The sequence below is a fragment of the Dryobates pubescens genome, chromosome 3, assembly GCF_014839835.1.
Source record: "Dryobates pubescens isolate bDryPub1 chromosome 3, bDryPub1.pri, whole genome shotgun sequence".
In the NCBI taxonomy this organism is placed as follows: domain Eukaryota; kingdom Metazoa; phylum Chordata; class Aves; order Piciformes; family Picidae; genus Dryobates; species Dryobates pubescens.
Genome location: NC_071614.1, coordinates 23,970,399 through 23,992,007, shown reverse-complemented (window position 1 = coordinate 23,992,007; position 21,609 = coordinate 23,970,399). Strand labels below are relative to the sequence as shown.

The following is a 21,609-nucleotide window of genomic DNA, read 5'->3' as shown; positions in this document are numbered from 1 at the left end:
TTATGGAGCAGCCTTATAGCAAGGGAATGCCGCAGAGATAACCAGAGTGTGTAGGGCTGTGTGTGCTACCAGTACAGACACACACAGGCATATATATCTATAAATATACATATAAATATATATATACACACACAGGGAGGCAGGTACGTTACATAGAGAGTGGCAGTCACGTCACAGGAGCGGAGAAGTTTGCTCACCATTAGCAAATATCCTATGAAAGACTGTTGGTAACAGAGCAGCCCGTAAGCGGGAAGTAAAACGAGATAGAAGTCAATGAGTTGATGAAACAGCAAGCACTTCACATCCATAGAGACAGCTAGGTCATAATCATGGCACAACATGGACAAGGCTGAGCACCTGGCCCTGCCTCCAGCCACCTTCATAAAACACATTTACATGGGGAACATCAGTGTTTCTAATTGAGAACCGGAATGGGCAAGGGAGACAAGACACCTCAGACCAAGGAGGAGATTATGGTCGACTGAGGCTAAGCACCTGGAAATTCTGCTCCTTCTGAGAGTGCTCTACAGCCCCTTAGTACCCCCTTCAGCAAACAACCACCTCTCTCTACACATCCCAGCAGCTTCTCCTGGGCACGGATCTCGGCAGCAGAACTCATACTTCAACCTGGCCACGCTGATTTAATAGCAGAGTTAATGCCAATGAGACCAAGTCCCTTGGCACCTTGGCTTGGAACTGGACAGATAGCAATTAAACACTTACAAATCCTGGAGGTAGATATGTCCAAGACAGGCAAGCATAGGCACCAGAGTGCCTGGAAGCACCATTTGGAAATACACCAGCACAACACTGAGCTTCCTCACCATGCTCTACTGGAGGCCTCATTCAGCACATGCCAGCACACTGCTATGTCTCAGGGGCACCAGAAGCAGTTCTAAAATGCTCCAGTTTGAGGCCTCTGCTCTGCTGGGGCACTCCAAAACTTAAAATCCCCAAAGGATTTTTAATTCAAGCCAAGCATCTCTTTCCACCTGTGCCTGGTTCTGCAAATCACAAGAAACATCTTCTAGCACTGCTGAACACAGGTGAGCAGCAAACACACTCAGAGGACCTTCAGCAGTAAAACATTTTGCAACACACTCCCTTCACAGCTCCACCTGCCAGACAACACAGATAAGCACAGATGCAACCTAGTGCTGCACATGGATCCTGTGGCAGTGTGCATCAGAAACAACCTGGACCTCTCACAAGGAATGTTTTCATCTAACCACAACTCCAGAAAGCAGCTGCAATATTCCAGTCCCTGGTAACACCAGTTTCAGAACTGGTCTTTCCTATCTTCATCACATGCTCTCCAAAGCTTGACACTTTTCTTCCTGAAATCTACTCACCCTGCACTTTATGGCACTGAAAAATAAAAAGGTTAGCAAATGAATGAATCGTGGGTGGCTTTTGCACTTCACCACTATAAGAAATCCTCCCTCTTTCCCACTGCCTTTTTCCCTCCACAGATACTTCCACCGTGTGAAGACTTCATCCTTCTTCCCAAAACTCAATGCAGTTAAGTCACAGCAAGACACTACTACAAAGCCAATCTCCTTTCTACCTGCACAGGTGGATCTAGACAGACAGACTGAACCAGAATTGCATGCAGAATAAAAGAAACAGTGGTGAGCCCTGCTAGTATGTGTGGTTCTGCAATTTGAAGTGGCAGCAAGCAGTGACAAGCAGAAGGGCTGCTCCTGCACCTAACCAGGCATCACAGCAACAAGCACCAGCCATCTCTGTGACACAAGCCACAGGCACTTCTCTTCTAGTAATTCCTCTTCTATCAGGCAGAAGGGTGTTCTGCAGAACACACCAGAAGCTTCTCTTCACCAGATTTTTGCCCCACATTCAGCAAGCAGTCCCTTTTCCTTAAAGCAGAGGGAAAAGAGGCTTCCAGGATCGTAGACCAGAAGGGTGCTGGAGAGAGACAGCATCAAAAAGCAGACTGATGTGCACTGAATCATTGCTCCCTGCAAATCCATGAGAATTACTGCCCTGTTGCTTTTAAGCAAACACGAAAGCTTTCAGATACCAGTTGGCTGTAAGAAATAACTGCATGAAGCAATAAACACAGGCCTAACATCGCCAGTGACCCCAAAGTGAGTACCACTCCGAGGCCTCAACATGAAGACAGCCTGGCTGGCTGCTGCACAGTCAGCAGCACCAGAGAAGTTTGAGCTCCAACACAGCCAGCAGCTCTGATGATGCAGCTTTGACCACCCTGGCTGTGTGAGCACTGCAGGAATGAGAATATGTTCTGCAACATGGGCAACTTTCCAGCTTTCACTGGAGCCACAGCTTTCACATATGGAGGACTCTTGTGCTGACTACACATCCACTCACTCCCTTTTTGTAAAAGAATAACCAGAATCTCCCAGATAAGTCACTTCACTTCTGAACAGAGGCTCTACAGCCATGGAGCAGAGTCGAGTTTGCTTAGGAACTACTGCAGTTAAGCACTGCTCCTGCACAGCCACACTCCCAGTGTTAGAATACAGCTGTTGGAGCACAGACACTGCTACCCTCAGAACACAGCTCCACTTCACTTAACCATCCCCATCCTTCCTACCACATCTAACAGAAGCAAAGCTCCACAGAACTGGAGGGAACAGGCAAAGATGTAACTCTGTGGAAGGAACTTTATGACGCACAGTTAAAGAGCTGCTTTCCTTCTGACAGCCTCTGAAGGGCACTGCTGGGAGTCTGAATGCTCTTGAGAATATCATATTCGTTGATCTGCAGAACCATGGCTCCAGATACCAGCTTCAAGTGGTTTGTTTTACAAAGTGCTGGCTACTGACCAGAAAGGCTATAGCTGTGTAAGACTTTAAACTGAACTAGAAAGAGTACTGTTATGTACTCGAGTCCACACAAGGGGCCTGAACTGAAAGCCAGGGAGCAGTTGTGTTTGCCAGCACACAGGTATCAGATGTACACAACTTGTGGAAACTTCTCCCACCTGGACAAAGCCAGGGAAAGAAAGCAAACCCCAGGATGTCATTAGCCTGTGTGAAAAGCCAGTCACTGAGCTTACAGGCAGACAAGAGAACTGAGTGTTCTCTGCTCTGACCTGGTCTCCCTGGGTACACAAATTTATCAGAGGTTTGTTACAGAGAACAGAGACCAGTTCTGGAACAAAGAAACAGCACAGAAGTCCTCTGATGGGAAGAAAAGCCACAGAGTGTGCAGTTTATGAAGAGAGACTCTTTTCAGATGAAAAAGCAGAGCACCATTTCCTGCCTACTGTCAGCATCCAACCCAGAATTCACACAGACTTTGAAACCTACAAGAGAGCAAGTGCTCACTCCTCAGGTTGGGTAACTGGCAAAAACTGAATGACTGAGCAAAGCTGTCACAAACATTGTCAAGGCACAGCATGATGCATCCTGACTGCAGAGAGACCTTTAGAGCAAAGGTGAAACAGAGTATGTGAGGAGGCACTGCACTGTCAGAACAATCACTTCTTACCCATGAAATACAACATTTCCACCGAGAGTGGCTGCCTCTACAGGGCATGTCTTTGCCAAACAGATCCAAGGCAAACCAACATCCTGAAGTCCAGGCCAAAACAAGAGATGATAGAAGAGGACACCAAGACAAGCAGCTTGCTGCATCAGGGTCTATCAACTTGATTGCAAATGTTGGTTGATACAAGAAGCACTCATGTGGGCTCAGTGGACACAGCACTCAAAGCCTCACCAGAGTGTGAAAAGAACTTTGCGTGTGTTAACATGAAGAGTAGGTGAACTCAAGGGTAACATGCACACAAAACCTGGAAGTTTTGGCACCATTTCTCAGTCAGTCCCTTGAGATAAACTGAGGTAGGGGCTAACAAAGGAAAAACATCCAGTATCAGTCCTCCCTGCACCTGAAAGTGATCCAACCCACAGTGAATTCTGCTACCAATTTCTGGCACAACTGATGTGGAGGTGGAGGAACATGCGTACACACATGCCTATCAAGCCAGATAACTGAAAGGATGAGATGCTTTTTTCTGTCTGAGCAGTTTGTCTGCTAGGGAAGGGTCACCTCTCCCAAGCCTTACCTGACCCAATCTTGATCAGTCCGTTGTGCTGAATGAAGATGGTGTCACAGGTCAGGTTACCGTGAATGATCGGGGGATCACAGGAGTGGAGGTAGCTGCAGATTCAGAACAGAGCACTGGTCAGGAGGCTGCAGAGGTAGCAATCCCTCCCTTCATCCTTTCACTCTCTCATCAGAAGAGAGAAGGAGGGCAGAGGGCACATCCCAGGGATTTGCAATAGCAGGGAGGTCCAGCTAAGGCTGTACATCAGCCTCTAGGCAAGGAGAAAATTATGGAAATTAAGCAATCTCCAGAACATGAGGGAGAAAAGAAAGCTTTCTCTGAGCAGTTCCCAAGAAACTCAGGGTAACAGGGGCAAAGAAACTACTTCACTGAGGCAGATGGGTGCTAAAAGGGTTCCAACATAATACCAAAACTACCAGAGCCTTATTCTGGTCTTATTCACAGAGCATCAGAAAGGCACTTGGTGACTGGTCATGTTTTCCAGCAAGAAAGCTTTCCAGTCCTTGGGTCCCAGCTACAGTGGAGGCTGGTTTTGTACCTCAGTCTGCTTGGGTTTATGTTAGAACAAGGACTGTCAGCTCCCAAAAGCTCATCAGAACCTCATCAACAGCTCAGCTGTATCAAGACAAACAGCCACAGAATTTTCTCTGCAGAGCAGAAGTCGTGCCCTGACAGTGGGTTGCTGCTCTTACAATTAACATTTGGCAGCATGATGTTTACAGCTCATAATATTCTAGCACAAGACAGGCAACACTTCAGCAGAAGCTGGACTGCCAGATCAGCAACTCACATACCTGAGAGCAGAGAGGATCTGAGTGCACCATCGCTTCCAAGCCTACAGAGGCAAAAAGAACAAAAGTCTTTCAAGAAAGAGAAGCTAATGCACAGTTCTGTGATTTACAGTCTGCAGCATCTGAGCTTTTACCCAGTAGAGGTGTGAAGAAGTGAGAACTTAGAGGATCAGCACCCTCATGCTCAGCTCAGTTTCTATGCATTTGCACAGGTCAAGAACACACCTCCCCTCCCAAGCCATCATGCTCCTTCCTGTACACACACAGGGGAAGGGACCTGCCTGTCACACCACACATGAAGCTGCAAAACTGGTGGAAACAAAGCAAAAAGCAGAGAACCTGTAACTAAATGAGTTTACATTAATAAAAAGGAGTTTCAGCCACATTATCACCAAGCTGCTTTCTCATCAGGATTCTCTGCTGAAAGAGCTTTCCAGTAAACAAGTAAATCTGGGCATACAGGAAAGGGAGTTACCTTTTCATTCATGGTTTTGTGGTTTTTCTTTGTCTTCTTGAGGAACTGTTTCAAGCTCCCTGAAGACATGTACTCAGTGATGAAGATGACCTGGAGGGGCAGGAGCAGGCATTACCCTCTGCTTCACTAATTACTAGCAGCACATACAGTGAGAAAGCCCCAGAGATTGGCTTTACTTACCCTGGCCTTGTTTTCCTTCACATCAGCCCAGTACTTGTGAAACTTCACAATGTTCAGATGTTCCAGCTGAATCAAGTTGTCAAACACCGCTTTAACTTTTTCCTTAACATCAGAAAGACAATGACATGTTACATCAGAGACCACATCTACCCATACCTTACTTTCTTCTGGTATCTTGGTCCCCTTAAACAACACTTATGCCTCAAGCTCCTATTCTAAGGACAAACAACATCTGATTTTTGTCTTACACTGCACCTTGGCTGAGCATGCCTTGATCACTGTGGTGGGCTACACCCATCCTGGAAAAAAACATGGGGGGAGGGCTTGTGAGAGTTTTTTTGCCCTCCTTGGAGGGTGTTTTCTCCCCTGGGAAACTGACTTGGGGCTGTTCCACTCCCCACACCCCTTGTCCAGCAGGGGTGTAAGAGGGAGGACATTGCAGCCATTGCTCCATTGCTCTCTCTCTTCCTTCTGCTTCACGGGGATGAAAGAGATGCTGCTGGCTTGCTGCTCCCCTGCCACGTGGTCCTCCCTGCTGCTTCCACACTTTGCAAAGGACTGGTTCTGGATCTCATATTTTTGATTTTCCTTTTCCCTTCCATCCTTGTTCCTTACCCTTGTGAACCCTGCCTGTCATTGTTACATAAATATATATACAGATATACTGTTTAAAGAAAACTTCTTTGCCTCTCTACTTCCAAGCCAAACCCAAATTATTTCTTGGTGGATTTGCTCCCCTCTCCTTTTTTTTTTTCCTCTCTCTATTGGCAAAGAGGAGGAGGGGAAACAGGGGAGGGATTCTCAGCCTTGCCCCCATCTGAGCTCTTAAACCCCAGTTAAGGCTCAAACCACCACAATCACCAAGACCAATCCAACCCAAGAGCCCATGGAAAGAGCACAGCAGTGGTTTTCTGTCACATTTTCCGCACAAGCCAGGCTGAAGCTGCTACACTTGAGCAGCGCTCCATATCCAGTCAATAATCCATATGAAAGCTCACCAATATTTCTAATCCCACCCTAATTCAAAGCATTACAGTATCACAGTATAACTAAGGTTGGAAGAGACCCCAAGGATCATCGAGTCCAACCTGTCTCCACAGACCTCACGAGTAGACCATGGCACCAAGTGCCACGTCCAATCTCCTCTTGAACACCTCCAGGGACGGTGACTCCACCACCTCCCTGGGCAGCACATTCCAATGACAAATGACTCGCTCAGTGAAGAACTTTCTCCTCACTTCGAGTCTAAACCTCCCCTGGCACAGCTTGAGACTGTGTCCCCTTGTTCTGGTGCTGGTTGCCTGGGAGAAGAGACCAACCCCTTCCTGTCTACAACCACCTTTCAGGTAGTTGTAGAGGGCAATGAGGTCACCCCTGAGCCTTCTCTTCTCCAGGCTTTCTTGAGAAATGCATTGACTTACTTCCTGAAGCTTGAAGTTCTTCCGTTCAGAAAACTGAACCTCATTCCAAACCACCTCCACGCCCTCCTCCGTGTCCATGGCCAGGTAGGCACTGTCGATCCCTGGAACATTGCGCTGATTCACCTGCACGGGGAGCATAGACACAGACCCCAGCTCAGAGCCAGCAAGACCAGATCCTTACCATGCAACCTTCATGTGAAACTGCCTCATTAACTTTTAATTAAGTGAGCATTCCAGGACAGGGCTGTGCACATACATTTCAGGAACTGGACAAACCCAAATATGAGCACATCACAGGATGTGTAAGCGGCAAGCCCTGGGCTTCTGCACAAAGCCTGTTCTGCAGTAAAAGCTCCCTTTTGGCAAGAAGAGAATTATAGACCTGTTAGGGTTGGAGAGGACCTCAAGGATCATCTAGTTCCAACCCCGCTTCCACAGACAGGGACACCTCACGCTAGATCAGGTTGCTCACAGCCACATCCAGCCTGGTCTCAAAAGCTCCAGGGATGAGGCTTCCACCACCTCCCTGAACAACCTGTTCCAGTGTCTCACCACCCTCATGGGGAAGAATTTCTTCCTAACATCCAATCTGAATCTACCCATTTTTATTTTTGTCCCACTCCCCCTGGTCCTATCTTTCCCTGACACCCTAAAAAGTCCCTCCCCAGCTTTCTTGTAGGCCCCCTTCAGATACTGGAAGGCCACAATAAGGTCTCCTCAGAGCCTTCTCTTCTCCAGACTGAACAGCCCCAACTCTTTCAGTCTGTCCTCATAGGAGAGGAGCTCCAACCCTCCACTTCACCCTCGTGGCCCTTCTCTGGACACGCTCCAGCATGTCCAGATCCTTCCTGTAATAGGGGCTCCAGAACTGGACACAGTACTCCAGGATTTTTAGGCTTTATGATACCCATTGTTCGTTTAGCCACCAAAAAAACTCCAAACATATGAAAGGGATATAAAAAAGGTCTCCAGAAAGTTGTCTTTGACTTCTTGAGGAGTTTTGTGAAAGGTGATGAGACATTAAACTCCCAAGAGAGGAAACTGATCCAAGCAGAGAGAAACTAAGGGAAAGCTGTAAGCTGGGAATAGACAAAAGAATGGAACACAGAGCTTAGTGTTGCAAGAATCTCTTTAGTTAATAAATGCAGAAGTTAACCCAGCACAAGTACCTCCACACCTAATAAGACATCAATGACCACAAAGAAAGCACCAAGGGGATATGACAGGAAAGAGTTTAGAGCCTTGCATGAGAATGGCTGGGCCTGTGGAAGGACTCCATGCTGTAAGATCTGCATAGATCTAAGGCGAGCAACACTTCTGGCAGCAAAGTTTACTGTAACATTATTTTTCCTCAGACAAGCAGCATTCAAACGTGTATATGGGTTTCTTGACCCAGCAACTTGAGTTCCCTGTTGTTCTGCAATGCCTTTTTCAGGCTGTTTCACAGGCTTGCCCAAGCTACAATCACAGCCGAAGTCCTACTGCATCATGCAATGTGCAGTGACAACACTGGATTCCTACCTCAAAGTACTTTGAGAAGACAGAGGGCAGAATCTACCTTTTAACTGTTAGCCACCAACCACTGCTATTCACCATCAACTGACCACACACTACAAATACTACTTCACTTTCAGGTGATCCAATTCTCCCCTTGAAGTAAAAGTCAACACTGAGATTTGGCCAGCAAATCCAGAACTCTCCTCCACTTGTATCATCTTGAAGCCCTGGCTGTTTCACAGCTTTTCCTACTCATACTGCCTCACCTTTTCTTCCCTCACAAGGGACCCCATCAGCATCCCATTTGCTGGAAGCTTCTCACTGATATAAAGGCTTCCTCAGAAATCCCTTTTCCCTTGGCTGCCACTTTTAGCAGTCAAATCTATTCAATTTCAGCTACAGAGTTATGCTAATGAGCACTGATGGAATCATTCTGCCACCCCCAACACAGGGGAATTAAACACTGTCTTGTAGGAACTAAGTACCAGTAACATATTACTAACTAATGAAACTAAGAGAAATAAACCAGTTTGCAGTGGACTCCGGTGATTTTAACCCTGCTATACCAAGTATGGACTCAGAGTGTCCAGCTGACCACACGGAAACAAAAACCCCACAGCTTGTATCAATAAGCTGTGTTTCAAGAGGAACTTGGTTAAATGGTCACACTAACCATCATCTAAGCATGAGCTCTTAACACAACACACAGTGACAAGGACCTCCCAGCTCACATAAACACCGTGAGCAGCTAAAGGAGTCCACTGAGATAAGACCTCTCTACTGCTGCACAACACAATGTCAGCTTTAAAACTTGGCATTACAAACATAAGTACCTTCAATACTAAACTGGGAGATACTGCTGACTCTCCTGAGGGCCATGAGGCCTTGCAGAGGGATCCAGACAGACTGAAGCACTGGGAATCATCTATGGCACAAAACTGAATCAGTCCAAGTGCTGGATTCCACACCTGGGAGGGAGCAACACCAGGTTGAACTAGGAGAGGAGTGGCTGGAGAACAGCCCTGTAGGAAGGGACCTGGGAGTGCTGGTGGGCAGCAGCTCAAGAGGCAACAGCACCGTATCCTGGCACCAAGAGGGCAAACCCAATACTGGGGGCATCAAACACAGCACCACCAGCCAGGCAGGAAAGGAGATTGTCCTGCTGGATGCAGCATTGGTGCAGCCTCCCCTCGAGTGCTGTGAGCAGTGTGGGATCCCACCGTTGACAGAAGGGTGTGAAGGTCCTCAAATATGTCCATAGGAGGACACCAGATAGGGTGAAGGGGCTGGCAGGAATGTCCTGTGGGAAGCAGCTGAGGGTTTGGGGTTTGTCTAGCACAGAAAGATGAAGCCTGAGGAGGGCAACTCTCTGCAGCTTCATGAGGAAGGGTCCCAGAGAGTCCGAGCTCTTCTCCCTGGAATAGGATGCCTGGGAATGGCCCAAAGCTGCATGCACCAGGAGAGGTTCAGCCTAGTTTCTTTACCAAGAGGGTGCTCATAAACTGGAACAGGCTGCCTGTAGAGGGGCTTGATGCCCCAAGTGGGTCAGAGTTTAAGAGGCCTTTGGACAAGGTCTTTAACTATGTCTGGTCAGCCCTGAAGTAGGCAGGCAGTTGGACCAGATGATACTTGCAGATCCCTTCCTGCTGAACTAGTCTCTTTACTCCAGCAGCAGTGTGACAGCTTACACTGACAGCCAATCAATATAGGTCAGCATCTTCTTTATGATCTTCCAAGAGAAACCTGAGAGGCCAAGCAACACACCAGATCCTGCAATTGCAGATGACACACTGGGGGGACAAATGACCACAAGAGCAGCAGAACTGAAACGACAGATCACTCAGTAAGTTGAGCAGTAAATCATCATGATAAAACCAGATGTGATGGGGCAACACAGGCAGCAATACAGAAGCCACAAAAAGCCTGAGCTACAGAACACAGCTATGGAAAACAGCCACAAGACCAAAGCAGCTTAGCACAAACAACCTTCCCTTCCCACCTCCTGCATAACTGAGGTGGGGAAGGCCTGAGACATGATTTAAGGAGACATTTATCGTGCCTCCTCAATGTCTCATATAAGCTTGATCTTACATGAATGTACTGATACCAATATCTAAATGTCAGGCCTGTTACATTCCATCAAAGAAAGCTGACCAAATAAAGACAACTAAGGACAGAACACTTATTCCTTCACATTTTAATCTAAGAAATATCTTAAGGGTGACAGAATGCCCTGTGCCATTAGTAAAGCTGAAGGTCAAAAGGCTTTACCTTCAGAAGAGTTTAAACAAGCCTCAGCCAACAGAAGGTCAGGCCTGTGTTGGTACTGCAGGGACAAGACAGAATCCATGACTCTCAATGCCTGGTGTCCACACACCCCTCTCTAGTCTCTTGCTTCCTCAGACCTACTGCCTGTCCAAAGACCTTCCAGCTTGATTGGATTAATTAGGTCCTCAAGCACTGACATCTACACAAAAACTGCCCTGACACAGCAGTGGATATGGATTTACCACCTCTTCTCCCATTTTTGGGCAAGTTTACCACGTGTAAATGAAGTCTATGACTCACAGGCAATATTCCAGGGCATCAGATATGACTCAAGACACCAAACCCATCTGACATCACTAATGTAATTCTCAGTTCATGAGGAGATCTGGCAGATTGGGCATGAGAGTAAAAGGGCAAAAATGCAGACAGACGACTGAGGAGACAACAGCAGACTCCTCCTTTGTTCAGGCTGCCAAATCAGTGCTCCACATCCCTCTCCATGCTCAGCAAAATGAATTCTAACCCCTCACAAAAGCACATCCTGCATGAGGGTCATAGCCAGCCACTGCCTCCAAGCAACTGCTGCTGACTGACAGGTGCCCATGAATTCTGCTGATGAAAGTTTTGGGTGTGAAGAAACCTTTGAAGTTCATCTAGTCCAAGCCCCTGCAGTGAGCAGGGATATCTGCAACTAGAGCAGGTTGCTCAGAGCCCCATCCAACCTGACCTGGAATGTCTCCAAGGATGGGGCATCCACCATCTCTCTGGGCAACCTGGGACAGCATCTCACCACTCTCAGCACAAAAAATGTGTTTCTTATATCTAAATCTCCTCGCTTTAAAACCATCACTCTGTGTCCTGTCACAACAGACCCTGCTGAAATGTCTGTCCCAAACTTTCTCAAAGGCCCCATTAAGTACTGAAAGGCCTCAAGATCTTCCCAGAGCCTTCTCTTTTCCAGGCTGAACAACCACAACTCTCTCAGCCAGTTCTCACAGCAGAGGGGTTACAGCCCCTGAATCATTATTGTGACCTCCTCTGGACCCACTCCAACAGGTCTATGTGCTGGGAACTCTGACTTTTTACAAGGGCTTGTAGTGACAGGATGAGGGACAATGAATTGAAGCTTGAGGAGGAAAGATTTAGACTGGATATTAGAAAAAAATTCTTTACATTAAGCATGGTGAGACACTGGAACAGGTTGCCCAGGAAGGTTATGGATGCCCCCTTCCTGCAAGTATTCAAGGCCAGGTTGGATGAGGCCATGAGCAACCTGATCCAGTGGGAGGTTTCCCTGCCCATGGCAGGGAGTTGGAACTAGATGATCTTTAATGCCCCTTCCAGACCAAACCATTCTATGAATCTATGAACTCCAGAGCTGGATACAGTACTGCTAGTGAGGTCTGACCACAACAGAGCAGAGGGGCAGAATCCCCTCCCTTGATCTGCTGGCCACACTGCTTTGGATGTAGCCCTGGACACTGCTTCTGGGCTGTGAGTGCACATTGCTGGCTCCTGCCCTGCTTTTCACCCTTCAGCACCCCAGCCTCCTTCTCTGCAGGGCTGCTCTCCATCACTTCATCCCTCGGCCTGGACTGATACCAGGCATTTTGTCCCAGACCAGGTGTAAGATGTTGCACTTGGCCCTGTTGAACCTCATGAGGTTCACACATGACACTTGCATTTTGCACTGGTCCGTCCTGAAATTCTGTGCTATCTTCGTTTGGCAGAGAGACCTTCAAACCCCTGCAGGCAACTAATAGACATCACTTTCTCTAAGAAGACATCAGAAGATAAGCATCAAACTACAAAAAAAGGAATAGAAAATGCCAAGAGCATCGGTATAGTGCTGCAAGTAGAGTGACGTTGGTACACTTGGGCTGTAAAAATCACCCATGGCACATAGAATAGGAAGTGAATCACCCACAGCACTCAGAACAGGAATAGAAAGTGAATAGGAAGTGAATCACATTCCTGATAGTATGAAAGTGAGACAGCAGCCAATGAAGTGATCAAACATCATGTTTTGAAACAAAATGATGAGGAAGCACTTGATCCTGACATACACACATATAAAAATTACACTGTAAAGCTGACCACCATGGGATATATGTCAGAAGTAAATCTGGCTGCAAGTTGAGCTTAAACCAGCTGTCTGACTTGTAACCAGTAAACACCACAGTCCAAACACACCGCCTGGCTCAGCCTCCCTCTGCTCCTGATGACTGTGAGAACATGTCACAGCAAAACATCTCAGTCTTTGTCTATTCTTCTCCTGTTCACCCTCTTATCTGTTGGTTTCACATCGGAAGCTCTGGCTGTGCTACCTGCACAGGAAAAAGCTAGAGCAGAACTCCACATGTTAATGAGATGCTCATTTTCTGACCAGAGGGGAGTATTTTAATGATGATATTTCTCTTTATTCTTGCTACTGCTGAAATTAACATTTTCTAAGCCCTATTTTTCCACCTCCTGTATTACAATAGTTGTTCACTCAAGTCCAGGCAGAGCTGCAGGAGTCTCCCTGCGTTAGCAGGCTGAAAAAGTTTTATCAAACTGCTGTGGAAAGATACCTGGGTACAGGCTGCTCAGAGTAGAGACAAGAACCATGTCAGTGATCAGAAAATACCCAATAGAGCAGGGAACCTGGCTGGCCTGATCCATGAGGGACTGAACACTGAGCCAAGGACTCCCAAGGCCACTGAGGTGAGCAATTAAGTCACCATCCCCATTAGGAACCCCCACCTAGGTGATTCAAGAGGAGAAGCCCATTCAGCAGCATTGTGTGAGGCAAGTGGAGATGCAGTATAAAGAAATACAGGACTTAAAATATGATGGCAGGGATGGGCAATTTTGGGATTAAAGAACAACATTTGGGTACAATATTGATGGGAGGTTCAGGGATGGGGCAAAAAATTTGCATAAAGAAAGATTGAAATGAGTTGCTAGCCAAGTCCTGTGTCTGCTCACCATCACCTGTACTGTCTTTTGGTTAAACTGTTTTCCAAACTCTTCTGTGCAGGTGAGCTCCTCAGTGTGCACACACACAAGCACACAAACCTGCCAGTGAGCTTCAAGCCAGAGTAGCCACAGAGTAAGGACAAGAGGTCTGGGAAGTAGAAGGACCCATGAAATGGGACTGTGCCTGAGCAGTGATCCTTATGAATGTGATACAGCTACTCATACCACACTTGATACCATGGGATTCTTGGAAAAGCACCCTGGCTCCACCTGTGTGAGCCCAGTTCTGCTGGTTGTGCTTTCCCAGTGGCTGTGTCACTCAAGAGTTTGCTCTACAGACCAGAGTGAGACAGCAAGCAGCCTCTCCCCACAACTTGCCCAGCAATTCTTTGCCCAGCATAAGCCTGGCTGTAAAATCTCACACCCACCAAACAAGCAGCAGCCACAAGACTGTGATCACTGCCCCTGGGCCTCCCAAGGCAGGTCTAGAGGCAGAGCTCTGACAAGAGGAAGCCTCTGTGGCTGATAGTAAGGTACACACCATGGTATTTATAGATCAGCTATGTAAAGAGCACAGAGCTAACCCAGTCCTCAGCTGCGGGCAGCTGGAGGATAAGTGGCATCTCCAAGTGCCCCAGACGGCGAGGGGAAGAGCAGGCAGCTGCCCCAGCTCCCTGCCGAGGCACACAAAGGCCAGGGAACGATGCTGGCCAGGCGGCACAGCGCAGGCTGCCAGCTGCCGGTTACAGTTGGTAAGCAAGAACAGAACTGGTCTGTGGAGAACAGGGCCCAGACAAAAGCTCAGCTCCCTTGACAGCCCACAGTGCCCCTCATCTCATTCACACACATCTCAAGGGTTTGTTCCTCCAGGAAGCCCCCAGATGAGCTAAGAGAAGTGTTAAAAGACCGCACATACGCCATCCTTAAGGATCTTGCCCTGCGGTCAATAAAAATCATAAAAGCTACAGCAGGGCATCAGCTTTCTCCACCAGCTGGAAAAAAAGACAAAACCAGGTCCACTGCCAAAGCCTGCCAAAAACCTGGCAGCTCTCCGAGTGCTTGTTTGCTCCCAGAAGCTCTGCAATTCATCCCCTCTCCAGCCACAGAATCCAAGCTCAGAGCATCTCAAATGACTCCTTCCCAAGGAACAATGTCTCACCTCCCCACATAGAGAAACTCAGAGGTGTGATAGGAAAAGAAAGACCAGTGCCTATCTCTTACTACCTCAGCAAGTTTCTTTACAGGCACAACAGTGGCTGAGAAATCAGCCTCAAGCATCCCAGACTCCAAGCTCAGAGAATCTTGCACCCTGTCTCCCTGAAGAAAGGTAAATCCAGAGGTACAAAAGTCATCAACTAGCTTCAGAGAAGTAAAATAAAGTAGACACAGCATTTCACTTCTTATCTTTCTGGCTTCAGCTTCTCCTGAGCACAGTTCCTTCTTCAACATTTGGTAGCACTAACATGGATCAAAAGCATGTTAGCAGGAGCACTGAAATTCAGCCATAACATCCACAACTGCCATCAGGGAACCTGAAAGGCTGCAAACCATGCAGTGACAGAAGTGCCAGTGGTGCTGCTTGTATCAATTTTCTGACCTCCCAGCAGTGGCAGACAATGAAAACCAGCAACTCTGAACTCAGGTGTGCTCACAGGCACACTGCATGCTGCCTCAAGTGCTGCTCCTGACACCCAGGTCCACATGAACGTCACCATCCTGTCTTAGCCTGCATGGCGTAGCAAAGGACAAAGGACTGCACCTTCCATCTGGTTTACTTGACAGTGGAAACATCACAGAAAGGAAAACAAGAATGAATCGATACAGCAACCACTGTCTGTGCAGACAGGCTTCTATGAGAGATTTGTCTCCAGGGACAAAGCAAAAACAAACCTCTGGATCTCTGCAGAGATCACTATGGGGGCATAGCATGGAAAGTGCTCCAACAGCTGAGCTTGCAGAAAAGTTGGTAATGTGTCAGACACAGAACAGACAACCACAAGGTCATTTTTTCTTACAGGAGGTCGTTGATGACTAGCAAGAACTCACCCTTCAGCCACCCCAGAAACCACTCCTAAGAGTCTCAGAGTCTGCAGGGAAGAAGTACAAGCCCTACATCTGCCATCCATCTGCTCAGGATAGAGACAGCACTTGGGAGAGTTTCCACTCAAGCAGGACTGCAAGAATGGCCCAAGGTTCTTCTGCTACCCTTGAGCAGCCTGACATCCACAGGGAAAGGGCAAAGGTATTGACGCAGAGATCAGCACTCCTCCTCCCAGTATCTCTCTTTTCTCCTTTCAGCACAAAGCTCCACATGCTGGCAAAGTCTGTGCCAGGGAACAAAGCTGCATTTGGCAAGAGCTTGTACCACTGCTGACTCTGCTTCCCAAGGAGCCTGCAGAAGAGGATACCTGACATAGCCAAGCCTGCTCAATCCTCCTCTCTTAACCATGACAAGACACGCTCATATGAATCCCTAAAAGGCAGTCTGCTTGCCCCCACAACCACAGTATGACACAGACTCACTCAACAGCACTAAATGGGTTATTTACTCAGCAAGTTACAAAGATGTCAACAGAGTACTTATAATAAAGTCTTGGCTTAGACAAGAAAAAAAAAAATCACAAACTGTTTTCCTACCCATAAAAGGTACAGAAAGAAACCTGGTCAATAGACAGCTGTTAAACACATGACAAACCACAGGTCCATCTAACTCAGGAAGTAGTTCAGTCTCTTCCTAACATGAGCTTCCCTAACCCAACACTGGGTTGAAAATCAAAATGATCTGCTACAGCAGAGTACAAGTCTTCCCACAATTATTTTTTGGGCCACTTTTGTTTAGTGGGTAGCTCTCAGACACAGAATCACAGTTCTGAGTTTCAGGTTTAATACCGAGCAGTGGCTGTAAGTCTTAAAGTGCACAGCAAGTGTGTACTGCGATCCATCTCTGTTAAGAAGTTTCTATTCCCAGAAGGCACAGCAGATAGTTCTGGAGATACTTGGAGAACCTAAGAAACATAAGTTACACATGCATGCTGACTGAGAGAGCCACACATCACATGGGGACAGCAAGAAAAGAGGCTTTGTCAGGGAGAGAAGCTAAAAGGGACAAAGGCAAGCATGAGCTTGGAGAGGCTGTCAGTCTGTTCCTCACTCCTGCGACTCCCCTAAGCCCTTCCTGCAGGTCCTGTCTCTGTGTTTCTCTGCAACAAGATGAGTTGAACTCAATGATCTTAAAGGTCTTTTTTCAATCTAAATGATTCTATGATTCTAAGATTCCCCAGCTGAAGTTTATTTTCAGCTCCTCACAGAGGCCAAAGCCTCACTTTTGTGTTTGTCAGGAGGACCATCAGGGGCATGGTTACAGCTGCAGAGTGAGATTTAGCTCAGGGCTGACCAGACATTACAGAATGTTGTTAAAGGCACTGCCCAAAGGCCTCTTAAATCCTGTCAGGCCTGGGGCATCAACCACCTCTCCAGGAACCACCCTCTCAGTAAAAAAAAAAAAAAAGTTTCCAAGCTGAACCTCCCCTGATGGAAGCAGCTTCAAACCATAACCATGCCTGTCCCTACCTGTCCCTAGATCCCAGGAAGAAGAGCTCAGCACCTCCCTCTCCATAGCTTTTTTGCAGGAAACCACAGACAGCAATGAGGTTATCCCTCAGACTCCTCTCCAAACTAGACAAACCCCAAACCCTCAGCTGCTTCTCACAGAACATTCCTGCTAGCCCCTTCATCTGCTTTGGTAACCTCCTCTGGACATATTTGAGGACCTTCACACCCTTTTCCAATGGTGAGGCCCAACACTGCTCACAGTGCTCAAGGGGAGGCTGCACCAGTGCCAGATCCACCCTTTCCTGCCCGGCCAGCGATGCCATGCTTGATGCCCCCAGGATTGGGTTTGCCCTCTTAGTGCCAGGGCACGGTGCTGTCTCCTCTTTTGCCTACCAGCACTGCCAGGTTCCTTCCTGCAGGGCTGCTCTGTAACTACTCCTCTCTCAGCTCAAACTGTCATCCAGCTGAAACTTCCTCTGCACCCCAGACAGCCTCTGCTCACTTTCTTACTTATTCTGCATACCAAATCGAGCCAGATGAATTCCCCACGTACTGGAGAACCGGGGCACGGGTTGGGTTAGGTCTGCTGAGCTCCCACGGGACCCATGTCGCTCCAGCCGAGCAAAGGTAGAACGAGCAACAGTGTGGGGACAGGAGTCCCGCAGAGGGGAAGCTCCATTAGCTCCTGCCCATCCATCGGGGCCCCTGATCCGCTCCCTATCTCCAGTCCCTGAGCCCAACACCGGCGGAGCCGCCGGCGGTAGGAGGGCGGGTCCAGTCCGGCGATCAGCCTATGGGCGCTGGCGCTGGTGATGTAACGCTTCCCGCACGCCGCCATTGGCCGCAGCATCCGTCCGTCGGGCCGCCGCCCCGGCAAGGCTGGCGGGGCGCGGGGGTGGGGCCGGGAAAACGGCTACCAAGCGCCCCGGAGGTGGCAGTGGGGAGGCAGCGGGGCTGCTGCGGACGCCGCCCCACGACCATTTTGTTACCGGCAGAGGCGGCGGGGTCACGCTGCGACTCGTTCAGGCTAAATGGGCGCTTGCAGCCGCCCTGCTGACCAGGGCAGCCCGGTCTCTCGCAGAGCTGGTGGCACGACCCCTCCGGTCTGGGGAGCTGAGCATAATCTGCTGCTATTAAAAGTAATAAAATTATATTAAAAAGTGAGGTTATGACATTTCCAAACTTACAGCCTGGTGCACGACTCGACACAAGCAGAAAAGAACACCAGGGAACACCCAGCATCACCTAACACCACCCTGGCTCCACCTGCACTCCCACCAGCTGCTCTCTCTCCAGATGATCACGTTCTCCTGCCTCCTAATCCCACACCCAAAGAAGTTATTGATGAGATAAAGAACCAAGATTGCATCACCAAGGGGGACATGGTACCTTCCCACATAGTAACACATCCTCCTTTCTGCTAACACATCCCCAATGTCCAGTTACAGGGACACAGGAAACACCCTCGCTCTAGTGTGTGGGGTGCTCAGAAGCTATCATTGGCATTCCAAAATAACCATCATGATGAAACATCCACAGTGGGAGAGGTCACTCCAGGAACAGTCCCAAAGCTGCAGACAGCAAGAGGAGTATGATGTCATACAGTTAAAGTAGGTGAATTCCCACCACAAGCATGGGTCTAATCGGGCCACAGATGAATATGTAAAATCAAGGAACAACACAGAATTCAAGTACATGTGTGTATGAAAATCTTCTAGTGATCACGTAAGAGACGTGATCCAAAAATGGGAAACTGCAGTCGGTACCGGTGAGACACCAATCAACAGCTCTGTGGGGAACTGGTACAGCCCTGACAGACGAAAGCTCGAGAAGCAGAGACCAAAAGTCTGCTCCACGTTAGTCAACGATTTGTTCTATGGCCTTCCACAGCCCTTCCTCTCTCTGCAAGGTGGAACTGAGCTCAGAGGCAGCTTCCCTTCAATCCAACCAGTCCATCACGCTCTAAATCTGCGGCAGTCACATAGCCACACCAAGATTCTAAAGAACTTGTGTTTGGGCTTTAATTTGTCTGCACACGGGGAAAACAAAATCCAAAGGAAGTACTGGAGCCTACCAAATCTTACTCTGTACATCGGAGAGTACAGAAAACCCTGGAAGAAGTTTACCTCTGTGCCAAAGTGATCAATAAAGGTATTGAAAAGGCTCCACAAACTAAACGTCAGCTTTGTTCCCCAGTGCGTGCCAATTCAGCACCAAGCACAGGAAAAGGCACTTCAGATTACTGTAATCCTACAGCTTCACCAGAAACAGCACCCTCTTAACACACCATGCCAGGATCTGGCTGATCTTAACCAAACCAAGACAGCTTTCAAGGTAAGGAACTGCAGGGAATCCTTGACCTTACTTTGACCTCCAAATTTACATCAGAACAAACGCCTCTTTCACCAGCAACAGAGTTTGAACCACTGGGTGCCTGCCTACAATAAGGGATAAAGCAGCTGAACCTCTGTGCTCAGCCCTGGCTTGGCTGGGAAAAGCTACATCAGCACTTGTGCTGCAGGACTGGAACAAACATTTTCTGTATTTCAGCAGCTCCACAGCTTGCCCAGTCAGAGCAGGTTCCACCAAGCCAACACAGAGCAGAAACCAGCTTGGGGAGACAACCCCCAGCAAGATAAACACAGCACAGCTAAATGTGGAAAAAGGGTGAGGTCCAACACAATAAGACCTAATCTGCTCATGTCTCCAGACAGGACAGCTCTGATACACACACCAAGAGGTGGATGGGGATAGGACAAGCCCAGCTATGCTTTATCCTAGCTGAAAACTTCAAAGCAAATCTAAACCAAAGCATAATTCAAAAGCTGATGGCACTGGGTAACTGCCTCTGCAGTGGGTGCTTTTCACATCACACCCCCTGAAAAACACCAAGGACTATCAGTCATTACCCTTTGCTGTTCCCAGAGCAAAGGATCTGTGAGAGAAGATGCACACGGAAGCACTGCAGAAACTCCCTGCTCAACACAACAGCAGCTGGCCCTGACGCAGCCCGTGCAGACAAGCCTGCACCACAGAGAAGGTGCGGGAAGGAGAGCAGGGAGAACAGGCCCTACCCCGGCCCTGCTGGCCCCGAGCCCGAGGAGAGGCCCCGCAGCTCACCAAGGGCCATCCACCTCATGCTACCCCTCGCACCAGGGCCCAGGCTGACCAAGGAGAAGAACGGCAGCCAGCGAAGCGTGACAAGCGGCCACCGGGCCCCGCCCAGCCCGGTCGGAGCTCTCCGCACACCCCGGGGGTCCGGCCCTGGCACTGACCTCCTCACGCCGCTTCTGCCAACGTCCACACGGCGACTCCTCGAGAATCTCGGACTCGTCCTCGCTCTCCTCCTCCTCCTCCTCCTCCGGGGGCGCCGCGGAAGTCACCGGCGCAGACACTGAGGTCATTCCCGGGCCGGACGACGCGGACTCCGGCTTGGAGTCGGAGCCACTGCTCGGCACCTGCTTGGACTCGCCCTCCGACATGCTGCGGTAGCACAACCTGAGGGCGAGAAGCGTGGGCCGTGAAGCGAAGCAGTGAAACCAAGTAAAGCCAGGCCAGGCCAGACCAGGCCCGCCGGACCGGGCCGGGCCGCGCCCCCCGGGCCTGTCAGTCGGGGCCGCGCCCCGGGCCTGCTGGCAGCGCCCGACCAAGCCGGCTCTGACACAAGGCGGAGGGGAACGGAAGGCAGTACAGGGACCGAAAAAAGAGGGAAGCCAGCAAAAGTGATGCGGAGTAGAGAAGCCGCAGACTCACCGGGCTCGCCCGGCACCTCCCGGTCCCCAGGCGCGTCGCTGCTCCGCCGACAGACCACCGCCGCCAACCGCCGCTCTGCGTAGCGCGCCGTCCGGGGCGGAGCCTCCCCCACGACGGCCAATCCAAGGCCGCAAGCGTGCCGTCAGCCTCCGTGAACTGGCCGGTGGGCGGAGCTCCAGCGGACACCACAGAACAGAGGGCGCCCGAGCGCTCGCTGGCGGGGAGGGCGGGGCGGCTTAGCCAATGAGAGTCGGAGAGAGGATCCAGCAGCCTCCGCTGATTGGCCGGTGGGCGGGGATGAATTTTTATAAGGTAGTGGAGGCAGGCTGGGCCCCTTATACTGTGAGGGCATGGATTAGTACGAGGTAAATTGTTGTTCCTAGAGCACCCACCATGAGGGTCTGCCGCCTCGGCTGAGCTTTGGGCCATCCAACGCCACAGGCGGCCAGTGGTACCGCTGGTCTCGAATTCCCTGTTTCCCCTCCCTGCTATAGCATGAGCGTGGTAGGAGCATGGCTGCCCCAGGCAGCATGGCAAGCTGGCCCTCGGCGTGCGTCTGTCCCGGCGCGGGGGAACCCGCGGGGATGGGCTGAAAGAGCTGTCGGGCAGCTAAAAGCTACGGTGGGCAGCCCCGGGCGGGACTCGCGAGCTGGC

The 21,609-nt window shown here is 49.4% G+C and overlaps 1 protein-coding gene across 2 annotated transcripts in view; it reads right to left on the bottom strand.

Moving 5' to 3' along the window:
- The window catches only part of NRBP1 (nuclear receptor binding protein 1), a 35,862-nt gene extending 14,809 nt beyond the window's left edge, over positions 1-21,053 (bottom strand). The window contains exons 1-8 of one of the 2 annotated variants that reach the window (XM_054179836.1): positions 20,956-21,053; positions 20,478-20,700; positions 6,925-7,047; positions 5,504-5,605; positions 5,324-5,413; positions 4,852-4,892; positions 4,055-4,149; positions 198-221 (exon numbers count right to left, since the gene is read on the bottom strand). In XM_054179836.1, the coding sequence (XP_054035811.1) occupies positions 198-221; positions 4,055-4,149; positions 4,852-4,892; positions 5,324-5,413; positions 5,504-5,605; positions 6,925-7,047; positions 20,478-20,684 (682 nt within the window). In that variant the 5' untranslated portion in view covers positions 20,685-20,700; positions 20,956-21,053. The remainder of the gene's footprint in view (positions 1-197; positions 222-4,054; positions 4,150-4,851; positions 4,893-5,323; positions 5,414-5,503; positions 5,606-6,924; positions 7,048-20,477; positions 20,701-20,955) is intronic. The other variant, XM_009909484.2, reaches the window with a different exon arrangement.
- Positions 21,054-21,609: the final 556 nt, after the last annotated feature.